This window comes from Cyprinus carpio, chromosome B12 (genome assembly GCF_018340385.1).
Source record: "Cyprinus carpio isolate SPL01 chromosome B12, ASM1834038v1, whole genome shotgun sequence".
NCBI lineage: Eukaryota > Metazoa > Chordata > Actinopteri > Cypriniformes > Cyprinidae > Cyprinus > Cyprinus carpio.
Window position 1 is genome coordinate 11356828 of NC_056608.1, and position 18648 is coordinate 11375475.

Consider the following 18648-nt stretch of genomic DNA (forward strand, 5'->3'; position numbering starts at 1 on the left):
GATCATAACCTAAGTGCACAGCAAAGTGTTTTTTCATGGCCAGAGCATTTTGATTCTGGAGAAGAAACTGAATAAATAACACTGTGTACCTGTCAGAACACTTCTAGACCTCCAGAACCGTGGGGTATAAAAGAAAGCATCTGGGCAAAGGGGAAAAGTTGTCATACTTTTCAAACCAGCGACTACTTCTCAGGTAAGGTTTATTTTTGAACATCAATTTCTGTATACATAGACAGTCGTGACTACAAAAAAGCTATTAAACATTTCCACTGTTATTGCTCCGAAGAAAAGATACCGTTTTACATACAGTACTATGAACTAAAAGTTTGTTCACACCACCAACTGAAATAAAAGAACAATATGGACAGCTATCTTAACATCGGTTTTGATGATGTTCTGTTTATTTATGTTGTCTGCTGCTTTAAATGTTCGAGTTATTAAAGTCAGGTGGATTCTGATTTACTGTCAATGTTTCTATCATTCATCAACTGGAAAATATCACTCTGGAAGTGATTTCAATGATCTTGGTGATACAGTTCCTCTGTGTCATTATAATTGCAGCGTGAACTTCCCTATTTTCATAGAATTATATTGATTAAAACTTTATATTTACAGTTATCATTATAGTTACAGTCCATGTTGTCAAGGCCAGATTCACTCCAAGAGGTCTTCTGCCTTTAGTCTGAAGGTCTGCTTATGCAAGACTACAAGAAGGATAACTAAACAAATAATTACTTCATAGTGTCAACTATATTATTGTTCACACCAGTGGATGATAATGTTCTGTTTATTATGAACTTAATTGTTATAGTTTATCAGCTAAAAAAAATTCTGAAAGTGATTCCAATGATATTGTTCCTCTGTGTCGGCTGTTTATGTGGACTTCCCTCTTCTCATAGAACTGGAGTGATTATTAAAATTTTATAGTTATAGTTATCATTATTGTTATTGTCCTTGGTGTGAACCAGCTTTAATAGCAGGAAAACTTCACAATTAAACTGCCCATTATAGGGCTTTCAGCCAAATGTAAAACAATTACAAAACAAAAAACTACTCAGGAAAAAAAAAGAAAAAAGAAAAAAACATTACAAAAATATAAAATCATCAGTTTTGGCCAACAGAAATTGCATCTTCGTGACATTTATGAAAACTATACCCTTCATTATATAGATGACTCTTGACTAAATGTACAGTAGCCTGCATTCTTAAAAATAAAGCTTTTTTCATGGAAAAGGATCCATGGATGATAAACATTCTTAACTGAACCACTGATGCCATTAAAATAACCTTTATTTTAGAGAGTGTATGTCAGTGTTGTTTTATTGTGTTCATGTGTATCCTATAGCAAACTATAATATTTTAATTTTAGTTCATAGGACATAATTCACAATAATAATAATAATATTAAAAACTACACTTAAAAATAGAGTTCTTTATTGGCATCCATGACAAAGCTTTAAAATTCATGAAAATATCATATTACACAAAAGGCTCTTGGAAAACACAAAAAGTTCATATTTTTAAAATGTTGTTCACACTAAGAACATTATATTTTTAAGAATTGTTCTCTGAAAGGCACTTGAAAAAACCTCTTCGCAGTAAAAACCTCTTTGGGAAACTTTATTTTTAAGTACCGGTAGATGTAAAAAACAAACGTAAAAAAAAACATGTAAGTAATTGGACTACTGACTCAAAACCTTAAAGCTACTGAAATACAATCCTTCTGCAGTGTGACAACTAGTCTTGATTTCCAACTAGTCTTGAGATCTTTATTTGATATCATGTGAGGCTGGCATACATGGGCAGACTTAGTAATTTGGAGGCCCTAAGCAAATTTCAGGTATGGGGCCCCAACACAATAACTATATGCTATTATAAGCCTAACCCTTATTTTGCTTTCATAGGTTATAGCTATAACTAGTTTATTTACTTTTTCACAACTTAAATAATTAGTCAACCTGATGCTGCTCTAAAGCCATATTAGGCCACCTTATTTTTTTCGGATCACAAAAGAAGACATTATAGAAAAATGCTTGCAATTGTACATTTAATGAATAGTAAACTTCTTCAATCTTTTTACAAAAAAAGAAAAAAAGATTCAAATGTCATAAAAATTATCCCATGCAGCTCGTTCCGTATCCCAAGTGTTCTTAAGGCATATGGTAGGGTTTTTCGAGAAACAAATTCGAAAATGTAATCTATTATTAAGAGAAAACCTCCAGTCATCGCATTCGTATGTTCGCGCCGGTGCGCCTAGGAAAAGCACACAAGCAAGCGAGTCATTTTGAAACATCGAGACAAATAAAATCATGACACGAAACACTATTCTTTCTTCTCTGAGGTTAATATATCCTTTCTGAGACAGTATTAAACACATTGTTATAATGAGAAGATTCGAAAGCTTGCAGAACTCAGCACCTGACAAAAACTCGGCATTTCAACTGGTGATTGAACATTTGAAGCTCTCCATGACACAAATACACACTGAAGTGTTTGCCAAATATGTTTCGCCAATGTCAGATGGGGCCCCCTGATTCCTTGGGGCCCCAAGCAGCCGCTTTCCTCACTTACTGGTTAAGTCCACCCCTGCTGGCGTATAGAAAAGGGGCCTAAAGCAGAATTCTAGATCCATGGCAGGTTAATCTGGTGTTATTGTGAGGTTGTGTGGTCATTCTGCCATGTGTGAATAAATGGAAGCAACATGCCGTCATAAATCATCTCCATATCATTTGGTTCTCAGCATACATGAGCAAAGCCAGACAGATCTATAGAGCTCACTGTCTAGATCTATGCCAGAGAATCCGCTTCATGTAGGAGACACAGTAGGCTTGCTTCACTTCTCTAAGTACCTGTTCTTTGTTGTCGAGTGTTTTCGTGTCTCGCTAAGACTTGTACACTCTACATTAGCATAATCACAATAATTGAATCATAATTACATTTGCAATAAACACAAAGCCTCCATGCAAAACAGCATATAGAGTGTTTCTAATGGGGCCAATCTTCTCGTGCTGCTACCTCCGGTTTCCATTCTGAATCTTGATAGGCTTGTTGGAAAGAAACTCGATTGGGATATTAGGTGACTGATGTTGTTTGTGTTCCTCAGATAAAATGATACATACTGTGCCATGTTTTCATATACACAAGGCCCTTCTCTCTTACCTCGCTCCCAGATGGGCCAGATATGATGTCTCCTCCTAGCTTTTCCATCAAAGCAAACGGAGCCAACAGCAACAGATGATCCCCAAGCAAAGCTGAATTACCATCTAAATCTGGCTTGTCTTCCAGCTCCAACTGTTTATGGAAGCGACACATGTTGTATTTAAAACCTGTCGGCTGCTTCTGCTCATTAAGCATTCGATTTGGAATTGGGTGGGAATTTTGCGGCTGGTTGGCGATTAACAGCGTGGTTCCTCTTGTTTTATCGACTGTTACGCTACGGATCCAGTGTTAATTTTTTATATTATTTTGGTTTATATTTGTCTTTTGACATATTTGTCTTTAGTCAGTTTTACTCAGAATAATATGGCATTTAATTTTACATATGTGATTCAAAAATTTTAGTTGACAAAATGTGCAAAATTAATCATTCAACCATCTTATATTAGCTGTGTTGTGAACACTTCATTTCCTAAAATAATGTTACAGTAATTACTCTATTTTCATAATATATTGTGATTTTTTTTGTCAGTTATTTACAGTTATGCATTGTTATGAAAAAGCGTATTGCTTATTTTGATGAGCAAGTTTACTTGCGCATACATTTTGTCAGTTGACGTTTTTGGCTATAATTGGATTATATAAAATAATCAGATTGAAAGTAAAAGTACACTTATGAATATTCTGACTGCATAGACAAAAAAATAAATGTAACACTTAAGAAAACTTTGAAAGAGGTCTTTGAATGAAGCAAAATTTAAAAAATCAATATTTTTTTAAAACAGTTTCTTAAGATATTTCCATAGTTCGAAAAGAGTTTTTCATCAATTGTATAAAAAGAAAAGAGGGAAACAGAAGAATAAATGGCTGCTGTATTTATACAACAGCCTCGACTTAACTAAGGTCACTGCTTTCTGCAGAGAAATTCATGGAAATCATATTCAGCTGAACAATAAATGTTAGGAATGTATGATGTAACATAACTACGCAGAGTGCTAAAGGTAAGTACTTTAATGTTTAGCTCACAGAATGACTTTATCATTGTAATGCAGATTTGACACAGACTTTTATAGTGTCTCCTATACAGTGAAATAAATGACCTGTGTTTTTGGGTTTTAAATGTTGCCAAGTTATGACCAGAAGCACAAGTAACATTATCTATATGGTCATCCAAATGGAAGTGCACAGATTGTCTGCCCTGTATTCAGGGTTTCGAGTCAGTTGCCTGTGTTCTCTAAAATAGTTTTATATGTTAGTAGACAAATGCTTGTGTTCTCTTAAACAGTTTCATATGTTGATTTCAAGACTGTCTTAAATAAAAACAAAAGTCTTAAAAGTCTGATTTTCCATATAGTGTTGACAACATACCCCACTATTGGTCAAAGTGTGAAAACGGCTGATTTTATTAACTTTTGTGTATGTAAACAGTATAATGACTAGCCCAGATGTCCCTAATATTACATTCAGTTGCATTATATAAATATTTAACTTTGATATTCCACAAAAAAAAATCTGACAGGATTATTTTAATCTACTCTTAATTTTGACGGCACCCATTCACTGCATGCTACATTTCTAAATCTGTTCTAATGAAAAACAAAAACAAATCTACATCTTGGATGGCCTAAGGGTGAATACATTTTCAGTACATTTTCTTTTTTGGGTGAACTATCCCTTAAACTCAAAGTATTAAACTTATATTCTTTTTTTTGTTTTTGCAAACTTTATATATTTTAAAGAATTTAAGATTAAAGTTTAAATATTACTTGCATTGATAAAATGTTCAAAATATGAATACACTTTTCTGTTTTTCATATTGAATTGTGATTAGACACTTCTTTCTAGCATGATGACAACAAACCTACGATGCAACATTTTATTTACACAGAACCAAAGCCTGAAAATGCACTTAAAATTTTAAAGGGATAGTTCACCCAAAAATTAAACATTCTGTCGTCATTTACTCACCCTCAAGTTGTTACAAACCTGTATGTTTTTTTTTTTTTTTTTTTTTGTTGAATAGGCTGCAAAAGAAGATATTTTGAAGAATTCTGGGAAACAAACAGTTGACAGTTTGGTGACGGTAATGGAAAACATACTATGGAAGTCAATGTCTACCATAAATTTTTTGGTTACCCACATTCGTCAAAATATCTTCTTTTGGGTTCAGCAGAAGAAAGAAATGTGTACAGGTTTATAACAACTTGAACAATTTTCATTTTCGGGTGAACTATCCCCTACTATTCTTTTCCTGCCTTGCAAAGACCATTTTTAATTTGTTGGAATAAAAACCACGTGACAGACACTTTGTATCACTCAAGGTGACAGAAAGAACCAATGATTAGAGACAACCCATTCATCTCTTAGTGACCTGGAGGTATTGTGTAAAATTCTCCTGATTTTGTTTCAAGTTACCATGGCAACACAGCTCACAAGCTCAAAATCTGCCTGTGTTGACCATTTTTAATAGGGACTGCAAGAGCAGTCTTGTGTCAATGTACTAATCTCCAGTTACCTTACAAATCTGACACAAAACAGATTGTGTGTTGGTACTTGAATTTATTCATGTATTCATTAAGCTCATGTACTCTTAAGGCTGCAAAACAGCTGCTTCCTGTCACATTTGGGACAGAAAGATATTCTGTTTAAGAAAAACCATCATATACAGTTGCTTACTAGTACAAAAGATAGCAAACAGACATGTACGCTAAGCACACAACTGATCTGCTACTGTATGCAGTACAGCTGAACAGAATCTGATGGCAATTCTACATCACATTGAATTTGATAGAGGACTGTTTATTTATTTAAACACATAATGGTTCCTCTCTATGATCTCCATATACATTATAACATGTTAAAACCATAAATACTATGTATTAGTAATGAAGCCCAATCATCATTGTGCTTGTAGTTAAAAAAGGGCAACATGATCTCTCACTTGTTCATTCAGTGGAGGCTCCCCTGCTACAAAATTCTCTTCTGTTCAGTCCACACAATACGATACGCCCCATCTTTCTGTGTAACAGTACTCTCGAGGTCATACAGGATAATGGCAGCCCTGGAAATTTCCAATGAATGGTTTTCAGGAACAGACGACAAGGGCTCTGGACCACGAGAGCCCAGACTCGACTAACGCTTTCATTCTGACCAGACTTTCATCTAAAATCTGAAAACTTTTTTGGATTTACTGTGAACAGGAAGGTGGAAAGTAATTGTTTTGTATATATATTATAAGTGCAGTCATAATACGATTATATCTAACTTTGTGCCTCATACATAGCAGAGCATGGTAACAAAATGTATACAAACAGAAAAATAAAATTGAGTCCCATGTGTCGCAGTCAAATAATATGATTATGTGCAAATTATTTCCAGACAATCTTCACACAATTCTCATCGCAGTCTCATATAGGTTTCATGTCACTGCTGTTAGTCAAAATGACATCCTGGCTTTTCCCAAAAACAACATCTGTTATAAATCATTAGGCACTGAAAAAGTCTGATACACACCGCATTTTCGTGCAGATTCTTTTTTTCGTCGTTTCTAGACCCAGCTAGTCTCCAGCCATGTCGGTATGTACATCCATAATAGAAGAGAAGGTCCTTGGCTCGTTACATCCATACCGATGAGTTCTGAGGATTGCGCTCAGAGGTTAAAGGTCACCGCTCTGGGGTTCAGGGTTCCGGGCTTCGCGGCCAGAGTTGCGGCCTGGTCTGGGGAAGCGACTGGAGGCTTTGGATCGGGCAGTTTTGGCTCCACTCTCATTAGCCGTTGGGCTGTCCCTGTTAGAGAACAAATGCAAACATCGGTAAACCTCCTGGGCGCTTTGCTCTTTCTTCTCCTGCCTGACTCCAGGTGTTCATTTGTGTTGTAATACCTTTAGAAAACAGATAGTTCCCACCAGGCACCTAAATGCTTAAACGGAGCAAGAAACCATGTTCCATGTGCATTTACAATAACTAAATGCTCCTTCGTGTCAGAGTCCCCGCTGTAGGTAAATAAACAATGAAACAAGCTCTTCACAATAAGGTTCTTTCTTTACATCCTCACAGGCCACACACTGACATCACCTGTAACTCAAGGCTAACAAACTGAAATTGAAAGATGGCTGTGAGTTGAGCACCGAGGTTGAGTGTGTGTGTCAGAGACAGTGTGTGAGTCCTGAGGGAGGGCTGTATAGACATCAGCTGCAGTAGAGGGTAAGATGCTATACATACACAGCTGCGGCTCACCGTACTGCAGCCTGGATATCGTCAAAACTATGTCACTTATAAGCTGGAGGAGTCTAGGAGCCAGTGGCAGTCCTGGCTCACATGGTGCCTGCTCCCAAACTACATATAAATGTAAATAAACAATGCAAATAATTTAATAATGTACTGCACAAACTGTGCTGTATGCCTCTGTGTGCTATAAAATAAGATAAATGATTAACTAAAAAGAACTAAAGATAAAACAATACAATGAAATACACTATTAAATAGAAGAGTAAAAATAAAATATAACTTCGGTGCTGCTAGCAGCGTGCCGACATACAGTGCTGTTGTGCTACGGGCGCCCCGAATTCCCGACTCAAGGACCTTTCCTGATCCCGCCCCATCGCTATCCCCAACCCAGGCTCATTCGAAATACGTGCCTCTAAATACATTTCTGCAACACCATTATTACGTACTTTACTGCACGTTTCACGGCGGTTTCAAAGTGAAACATCCAGTAAGTGGCACTAAAACGCTGGTTCAATTCGTGACCCTGACACGTTTTTGTTATGTTGATATAGGCAAGTATTGCTGTGTTCTTTATTACATCGCTTCAGGTGCGTATTGCAGTGGTTCATAATTCAAATATCCGACAAGTGTCTCTAAAAGTTAATGCTCTATCGTGTTGGAAATATCCTCTACACCAAACCCAAGCGTAAACCTACCCAATAGTGTTAACAAATGCAAAAGTGCTAAAAAAGCCGCATCTGTTGATGCAGCCATGCTATTTCAACTTCCTTATGCGGATTTGAGCTGTTTTGTTGAACTCTAGTTTCACAGAGTTCGTACTGAAGCTCTTCTTCACTCAAGTGCAACACCGTATTGTGTGAGATACCAAGCAAACATACTGAATTAGAAAACTCATGCATATAAAGCTGTATATGTGACGACAATGTTCAAAAGTATCAGTTTTCAAACCTCGCAGCATGTTAAAATAATTTTGAATTAAACATCATAACGCCAAACAAGTAAACTAATCTACTCATTTAGCCTGCTTTTATAGCCTCATTGTGTTTAAATGTTTTTAAAATAAAGACTGAAAGAGAGTTGTAGTTCATTTATAGCCTATGTTTAGATTTTTCTTCTGCCGATTGTATTTAAGCTTTAAAATTCATAAAAGTCATGTTCATTTGTGAGTTGTAAACTTTTGTTGGTCACACAGCTTACTTTCTGCAATAATCCAAAAGCATTTGTTTAGGGAACGAGGGTGATGCAAACTTCTGGGATGGCCTACAAAATAACATCATAACTGTAACACTTTATAGATAAGGAGACTTTTTCTCTTTTATTCTATATCATCTTTTTTAAATTTGTCTTATATTTATGGTGCCAGTGTTGAACAGGGGAACTTAAAGCAGTCAGAAAAGCAGGAAGGTGCTTGGTAAAAAATAAATAAAAAACTCCACATTGGGTTACATTTGGAGATGTCAGGTGGGATGGAGGGCAGTAGCAATGTCGTGAGACTGCCATAGATGAGTGACAGAGAAGAAGTGTGTGTGTCTGAGAGCTGTGTGCCTGTATCAGCGCTGCACTGAGAGTCATGGTTTTTGTGTGATTGTGGCTAAAATACATAGCCAAGGCATCATAAACTTGCTGCATATGGGATGGAAAGGGTGCAACTGCATCCAATCGAATTCACACAGTGATGGTGTGTGCTTTATATGTGTGTGTAAAGCGAGTGCAAGACATTTTAGCAGTATACAGAGAAGAGCAAATACTGTATATGGTTTTGTCGAACTGAATGCACCGACATTTTCAAAAAAAAAAAAAAAAAAAACCTGTGTGGATTTGCAATGGATTTCTGCTACAGAGTTTCGATCTCCAAACAAAACACAAAAAACACCACAGTCTGCTTAAACATAAGTTTTCATGTCAAAATAGAACAAGTTAATGACTAACTTAATTGGAGTCAACAAGAGTCAGAGCTAACAGAGCATAAATAATGAGTATAAAATAAAAAAATAAAAATCTAATTTAATAATCATAAATGTGTAATAAAAAAAAAATTATAAAACCACAGAAAATGCACATCGTTTTTTTTTTTCTGAAAATGAAGGTGCATCAGATAAAAAAAATACAAATAATTACTTGCTCTGTGCTGTGGTTCCATACTTCTAAAATGTTGACACTCTCCTTACACAAGCATAAAACACAATATCACTGTGTGAATTCGATTGGATACAGTCACACTCTTCCTATCCCACAAGGCATCACATTTTATGACCAATTTACGCAGAAATCTATGGTTCACATACTTTTTTCTGCAACTGGATAATCTTCAAGTGGAGAGGAGACCATGAATTTCCTTCTCTGTCCTCAAAAAGGACCAAAAACAACAGTTTCAAAGCACTTTTGTGAGGGTATGACGGAACAGCCACTTATGAAGCCATTGGTCTGAGAGCAGGCTAATCTAGCTGTACTGATTACATAGAACTAATAACATTCAAGAGGTTTCAAAGGAAATGAAATTTGAACAGTAAGCCAGAAGTGGGGTTATGCAACACACAACATACCAAGATTGGCTTCTCCTCTGCTGTATTGCTGCTGTCAGATCAGCATAGAGCTGAGAGAGAAAAGAGGAGAGCTGGGCGAAGGGAAAGAGCGAGGGAGACAGCTAAAAAAAAAAAAAAGGAAGAATGAAGTGTTGAGCAGCTTTCAATCAGGCTGGAGCAGCAGGGAAGAAGCTGGAAGCAGGTAAGTGGGGTGCTGCGATGCCCCCCACCAGTAAATCTATCCATCTCTTCATATATCCATCCTCAGCTCTTCACAAAGCAACACACACACACACACACTCACACAGATACTATTGAATGGGTCCATGCGACAGGAGGCTGATCTGCAGTCTAAACAGTAGCCGCTGAAAAAGCGTCCTTATGTTACATAACCTCTAAGAACAGATTCAGCTCTTCATTTAGCCGTGGAACAAGGCCTCCTTATCTGTCTATCCCCTGCTCCTCTTTTGGATAGGCTTCTTGTTATGGATTTAGGCGGTAATATCTATGAAGCTAATTTTGAAATGGCTCAACCACATTGAAACCAAATCAAGCCTTACTGGATGTGTCCCCTTCTCAATTGGAAAAAAAAAACTGGGATAGTCAATAGTCCCTGGGTGAGACTAGAAGCATCATGCCCAATCAACCAGATCCCTTTGATTTTTGGGCCAAGTGGATTTTAAACAATACAAAACAATAAAATAATAATCTATCTAAAAATATTATATGTATATGCATGTATACATATTATATATATATTAGTGCTGTCAAATGATTAATCGTGATAAATTGCATCCAAAAGAAAAGTTTCTGTTTACACAATATATAAGTATGTACTGTGTATATTTATGTTTATATAAATACACACACATGCATGTATATATATTTAAGAAAAATATGTTTATAGTATAAATATATAAATATATTTATATATTATATGAATATAATTATATACATGTAAATACATGTCAATATTTTCAAAATATATACTTTACGTGTGATTATTTATATATATACATAATACATATACACAGCACACACACATATATTATATAAACTGATTGCATGATTCCAAAATTTAAGTACTTTTAATTAGACTAAATATTACATTTTAAAATACTCATAATCAGACTACATTTACTTTTTTGTTGATTACATGATCACATATCATTCACTCAAAGTTCTTTTGAACTTTCTCATTAATGAATGCTGAAAAATGTCACTTCCACTGCTCTTTGAAGCAGCCCTGCACCGTGAAGATGTATAGACCTCAAGTGTCTTCCATTTCAAAGCTGAAGTCTCTCAAAGTCTGAAAACGCTTTTTGTTCCACTTTTAAAAGACCTCGTCATGCCCACTCAAAACTGACAGTGACAGTCAGGAGATGCCAGGAACGGGCACACAAGAGTGGTTTTAACATGAAAGGATTCCCTCGTTGGCAAAGCGAGCTCACTATAACCTCTGTGTGAAAGCTTTCCACTCTGTCTGTTTGCCAGGAGGCGGATTTATTGGCATGGAATGGATATGTAATCACCAATGTGTTTAATGTGACTGTGAGCAGCTACTCCAGGTCTGAGAGCGTCTTTCAGAGCACAAGAACAGAACTGTTAATCATATAAATCACACTGGCAAATTTATAGAAAATAAACAGCTCCTAGACAGCACATTCAGAAACACAAGCACTCAACTGATGAAAGGTGAACTATATCTACACTAAGAAAATCCAACTTACATACAGAACAGAATCAAGGACTCTGGGAGCCCTAGAACGAGTGCTTTTGTGATATATTCGTGAAACATCACTGCCTAATCATACATCACATTCAGATCTCTGCCCAGCTAAAAACAGCTGGACTCATCTGTCCTTAGCACTCAGATTATCTCCAGTCATGCCAAGCAAAGAGCCATTATCTTCTCACAATGTGCCAAGGGTCTCTTTTAATTAAATCAGATTTGATGTGAGGGTAAAATTGTTTTTTTTTGTATTAATTTCCTGTTTGAATCGCGTCACGCTGCTAGACCCAGCACTAACAATAAACCAATGAGATGCAGCGTGTGAAAGGAAGTCTGACCTGATAAATCAATGAGCCAATCAGAACAGACAATTGGCCAGTAAAATGCAGGATGTGAGCGGTCCTGTAAGCAAATCAAAATTCCTGTAAAAGAACATCTGTGAGATGATTGGTGATGCATTTGTTTTGTGTAAAATGCGCAGAGTGGGATTTCAGCAAAGAAACCTGTGGCATATTCCCTAACCGTCGTAATCTAGCTTAACCAGGTGCTGAAAAAGTGCCTTGGGTATTTAAATAAAGTGACTGTCATTCTTTTCAGCACAAACACACCTGTCTATGTAAATAAGGCTTTAAGTTTGTAAAAGTGAGCGCTATTTGCTTGCCGTAATTAACGTTGTGCTATTACCGTCCACGGAAAGCAGGCAGTAAATAGGGTTTATTAAAAAGTGAAGTCTGTGTACATTTTCTACTCATCACGGCAGTAGTAATTCATCAAATGATGATCAAATATAGGAGAACAGCATTATAATGGGGCATATATCCAAACAGCATGCAGTCGAGCATACTTTCTGCATTTTAAAAAGCCGATCGTATGTGCAGTGATACTGGTATAGTCCAACTAAAAGCATTGGTTCCCAACAAGGAGGGCACAAAGACGATTACCTATAACAGGGTAAGAAGCATTAAAATAAGCTAAAAAAAAAAAGTCAAATTCAAGATATTTCTTACTTCAAGACTACTTTTCTGTCTTTGAAAAACCAAGGTTGCTGTGTATTTATGAGGTAGCCTAATTTTAAGTGCAATTTCTAGACCTGATAAAGAAATCTAAATCAATAAAATAAAACTCCCTGGGCATTTTTTTTTATATAATAAATATTACATTTTTCAAGCCATGCCAAGCTCTAAAATATTTTATTGGGTATAAATTGAGTAAAAAATATAGATTTAAAAATCCGTTACCCTTATCTAGTAACTCACAAACAAGTGGAAAAGTGCTATAAATTCCATGTTTAAAAATAGTGGGAACCCTGAAAAACATTCAGCTCTTAAAATTCTTACATGTGTTTAAAGAAACAAAGAATGTCTGGCCTTCATATGTTGTTGTAGACAATTGTATTGAGAAATTGTGAATTTTAGCATGCAAAGTGCATTCAATACAAACAGCCTTATTTGCTTAATTTTTTAGTGAATTATGTGTAGCCCAAATGGCGAAGTGTGAACTCTAAGTAGGTGCAATTCATTCTTAGTGAATTCCCCTTGTGTGTCATTTCTTTATTCAGCATGCATTTGTGGCATTTGAAAGGTTGATTGCATTGGCCTACTTGAGTGACAACTCAAAATGGCATGTATCATCCATTGAGGCATTTAAATACAGTGTCATATAGAGTTCATGGAGCTGAATTGCATACAGTTGATGATTATTGCATGTGAATTATTGTGTCAGTGTTGTGTATGTACTCACTGGCAGAAAGGCAGTAACTGTAGTAAAGTCTCCTTTGTGGGCTGGGCAGTGAATTCAGGCAGTGTCTGGATCAGTTTATTCATCACCATACGCAGGTATGACTGCAGCTGTTTCCTCCTCTCCTCTACAAACTTGGCATCCTACAAATATATACAAAACATAGTTCAAATGTCTTAAAGGGATAGTTTGAAAATTGCCATTGTTCACTTCCCCTCATGTCATTCTAACCCTTGTGAAAAAACATTAACATTATTAATGAAATAAAAAGCAGCTTTAGTACAGTATATCCATATATTGTTTCCTAACAACCTTAAAAGTTTTAAAGTACATTTTAGATCAGTTTTAATAATATTTTGGCATGATTTAAAAAAGTACCGTGCACTTATTCTGATGTGGTGAGTAACATCAAGTAACAGAATTATAAAATTACAAATACAGATATCTAAAAGCACTAAGTTCAATTAACCGCATTTAATTACAATTTAAACTGTGATACTTTTTTTCATTGTATTTGCCAGTAATTAAGTGTCCAAAAACATTACATTCAGTATACAGTAGTTCAAGTATAAAGTATATTATTTCCATTTTTCAAAGTATGCCAAAGTGTACTTCTTGAAGGATGTTCATGAAGCTCTTTTTCACACCGATAGAAAAACCAATAATGTTCTGCATCATTGATGTCAAACCTGGTGCAACATCTGGAAATAACATATTTTAACATACAAAAGTGATTGAGATTTGAGAGCTTTGGTGGAAGAGATCATTATGAGAAATTACTGACTTAAATATGGGTCTATTCATCACATAATGCTATTGTATGACTCCAGAAGATTTAGAATAGGGCACAAATGTTGTATTAAGCTACTTTTAGAGTACCTTTATGGTGCTATCTATCTATCTATTGAGAGTAGTATATAACAATAGAGTAGCATGAACATTCTGCTGAATTTCTTCTTTTGTGTACCATATGAAGGTGAGAAGTTAACTATGATTATTTAGTTCATCCAAACAAAATCCCTCTAAAAACCTGTTTCATCAGGACTTGCTTTGAATTTAGAGCATCAAAACATCAGCATCACGACTCAAGCTGATGGATAACCAGATCAAAGTCAGCGCTGTGGCGGGGGTGACATCAAAAGCAAATGAGATAGAACAAGGGACAGCGGGAGAACGATTGAAATGTTATTAATGTCCCCTTGATGGCTGATTAATTGGCCCTGATGCTCCAGTTCTTGCATCTGTACGCGTGTGTGCATATGACATCAGTCAAGTCTCACGTGTTGAAGGGAAGTGGACTACTCTAAATGCTCTGGCGTCACCCACTTCATCAGAGGCCAACGGCTCAATTACCCAACAATAATAAAGACTGTTAGGAAATGAGTGTTTGTGTGCCATCTAAACCACTGTCACCCCGCATTTCAGCATTAGTGTGTCATCGGGGCATGAAGTTCTAATAGTGATCTATCTCCAACAGGCATGAAAAGGCATAAAAGTTGATTATGATATGGGATATGTGGAGGAGACCACTGCTGTCAGATTATCTTACCCATGAGGGCTGTGCCTGCCAGGGCTAATTTAATGCTCCGGCCCACGTCATCTCAGAACTCTCTTTAAAGGTTAGAACCATGACACCAAGTACAAATATTTGCTCTTTGAGCACTTTACAACAATAACATCAAGTGATATTCACTATTAAGTATAGGGGGTCTTCAAACCGGGATAGAGACGAAGCAGGGATCCCGTTTCATATTATAAGAAACTGAGAGTTGCATATTAAGCCTGACCTCTACAAACATAAATATAGATATAAATATATGAATTTGCATACATTGTTATGATGCTTACATTGTAATAACAATTTGAGGTTTGTAAGAATTATTTGTTTTTGAAAAATGCACCTTATGCTCAACAAGGAAGTATTTATTTGATTAAAAATACAGTGAAAACAGTTTGATATATTATTACTACTTAAAATAATGTATGTATTTATGTTTTAAAAGTGTAATTTATTCCTGCAGTGACAAAGGTGAATATTCATCAGTCATTACTCCAGTCTTCAAAGTCACATGATCCTTTAGAAATAATTTTAATATGCTGATTTGGTGCTCAAGAAACATTTTTTATTATCATCAATATTAAAAAAAATACAAAATAAAATAAATAAATAAAGGAAAACAACAGATTTGCTACTTAATATTTTTTGAAAAACCATAATACATTTTTAAGATTATTTAATGGATATAAAGTTACAGCATTTTTTTTTTTACATCTTTTGTAATATTTTAAATATCTTCACTGTCATTTGATCAATCTAATGCATCCTTGCTGAATAAAATTATTCATTTCTTTAAAAAAAAAATTAAAAATCTGACCCTAAACTTTTGAGCAGAAGTGTATCGATTAATTAAAGCAGAAAACTACATCTAATAGGATAAACTGGCTCAAATATGATATGATAGAAATATTGAAATGACAAAGAAAGAAACCCAAAGCCTTTGATATTCTTAGTAAAAGGCTTATTTCTAATTCTATTTCTTTCCTAGTTTGAGGATGTATTGTGCTACTAATTGGATTCTATCAGAATAACAAGATACTAAAACACCTTTTCACTGAGGGACCATTAAGGGCCAAACAGCTTGATAAACAAGCCAAGCACACGCACACACAGCATTATGGCAAGTGCATCTAAAAACTGATGTTTAAAGCTGTTTATGCATGCAGCTTGAGTAGGACCTTCAGACAATCTGTTAACACAAACACTCGCCTGCAATTCACACAAACAACTCGTGACAAAACCAATAAAGCACTTCGCGATCTCTTAAGAGAACCAGAGTGTTTCTCTGCAAATTATTTTCCCAGGCTTCTGTCTTTGGGCCAGTTTTGTTTCTTTCCTTAAACGACAGGCTCCTCTCCAAATTCCTCAAAGCACAGTTCTGCTGATCGTCTGTGTCTGACAGCGACGGGCAGTGAGACAGAGAAAATCACTGCCAGACGCTGCCATTATAGCCAATAAAGACTTGCTCCATCTTCACAGGCTATTGTCTGGACCAGGAGATGGCTTTAGCCAGCCGGTGCTGCACAGGGAGTTGTGTTTGTGTTCGCTTTTGTCTGATCACACGTGCAGCATGTATGGACACGTGTGCAGATTTGAATGAAGGAGGCACGTCGTCAAGATGACAAAGTGTGAGGGTGTTTCAAGCTGGTACAGTGAAGCACAGCACTAGCCATCACACTCTCGCTGAGAATTAAACAGTTTTGACTGAAAGAGGTGATTTATCACGCTGACCGTCCCACTGAAGGGTGCTGTAAAAGTGGTTGTATGTTGCTTTTCGAATGGGGAAATAACCTCATTCATCCTACAAATAAAATTTGATGGTACATATTTACTCTAGTTTATTTTCTGCTCTGCCTGCAACTGTTTGACAAATTGGATTTACTGTACAAAACCACATCGAGCTAATCAATCATTCTAGGCATATCTGCAGTAACTAATCAGGTGTGATGTGAGACGTCATTTACAATTATGCATTTGCCTGAAGGTTTTATCCAAAATGACTTACAGAGGATTAAGAATACAATCCTGTGAATCAAACTTTTGATGCAGTCATTGCAAAAGCCATGTTACAAAACCAGGGTAGTGAGAAATGCAGAATTGAAGTATATGAACTGAATTGGCCAGAGGAGAAGTGATCCTTGACTGAGCCTGGTTTTTCCCAAGGTTCTATCACCGGATGAAATTTATTTTGGCTTGATTAGTTAGACTTTAATACTTATTTAATATTCAGTAATATTACAGATTTACTGCACTGGCACTATTGAATGAGAACAAAACTTCAACTGAATTGAGCTGAACTGAATACTGACAGCATTGTCTACTTTAAAGTTCCTTTATGGCTCGAATTTGTTCACAACTGACAATTTTTGCAACATCAACTATGCTATGGAATCAAACTGAATAATGAATAGTTTGAGTTAAATAATGACACAACTATACAATTGAGCTGCAATTCTCTGAATTAAACTTGTTTGAACTTTACACAGTTATTGAACTGATCTGAACCAACACTGAACTGACTGGAGTTGAATAATCAGTACTTGTATGGCTGAAGAAGCAGAATTTGATTCAGCTCAGTAAAGGATAGAGAAGGTGAGAAGATCTGATGATGGAGAAAATCCTGTGTAGGGCTGCCAAAGTTGCCTCTTTTCTGTTATATTGATAGTTAAGGGAATTATTCCTTAGACTGATCACAGAGACAATCATGCTGATCACCGTCTTTTTATTATTCACTCTGTTTTTTTAAACCTTTTAAACTTATTTTCAAAAGCCTTCAAACAAGGCTTTGCGAAGCCAATATTCAAATTTTGTCTTTAGAAACTTTATTTTTTAAATTTTAAATGTCATGTGTCCTTGAAGCTTTCTTACAGTACATTCACATTCAAATTGCAATTCTGCATTTTGTTTCTACCCCACTTCAAATTCAATTCAAATTTAGGAATTGAACTGGAATTCAGGAGACACTTTCAAAGCTATTCCAAATCACGCACAATCCTTTTACACAGTATTATGAAACAACAAGCAATTTGTCTAACTGCATTGAACATTGAACTCATCACAGCTGGCTATTAAAACATTTTCATTGCTTTTTTTTTTTTTTTTACTGTTGATCTATTCTATCAGACTTGTTTAGGACATGGTCTGACAGTATAAAGCGATTCACAATTGCAGCATCACATACTGACAGTTTTTTATTAAGAAAGTTTTCATAAGAACCAAGCAAGTCATGAGAGATCATATGTGTTTTGCTCTGTGTTCTCTGCACATGTTTGGTTTAAGGAAAAACTGGCACACGCATCAGGCATGTTGCATATGCATACAAAATCCAGGAGTCATAATTTATTCACTTTGACTAGTGAAAGTAGAAATGGCAAACACTGCATTAATGAGAACAGGGCAGATCCTCCTGGGGCTGCCATCTTTAATGCAAAGATAATGTGGAGTTCAATTAAAGCTGTGCCCAAGAAGCCCGAAGAGACAACAGACTGTCTTCTATTTCTGCACCTCCCTCAACCTTTTGTTTAAGCCAAATGGTGGGAAATCAATAATGTATGATGCAGGTAGCCAGTACCATAATGACCATGTGTTATGAACCATAAAGAACTTTTCAGACTCTTGCACTCAAGAAAATATGGATACTAATGTCTCAAACCAGGTGTTGTGAAAGGCCAATGATGAGAACAAATGCGTCAGAAAATGTATGAGAACCTGCAGAG

General features: G+C 35.9%; 1 protein-coding gene across 2 annotated transcripts in view; it reads right to left on the reverse strand.

The window, feature by feature from the left end:
- Positions 1-5698: 5698 nt before the first annotated feature.
- Positions 5699-18648, reverse strand: part of snx29 (sorting nexin 29) — a 124834-nt gene continuing 111884 nt past the window's right edge. For both annotated transcript variants that reach the window (XM_042735346.1, XM_042735347.1), the window contains 2 exons: positions 13378-13517; positions 5699-6942 (listed from right to left, as the gene is read on the reverse strand). In XM_042735346.1, coding sequence (XP_042591280.1) covers positions 6813-6942; positions 13378-13517 — 270 coding nt within the window. In that variant the 3' untranslated portion in view covers positions 5699-6812. The remainder of the gene's footprint in view (positions 6943-13377; positions 13518-18648) is intronic.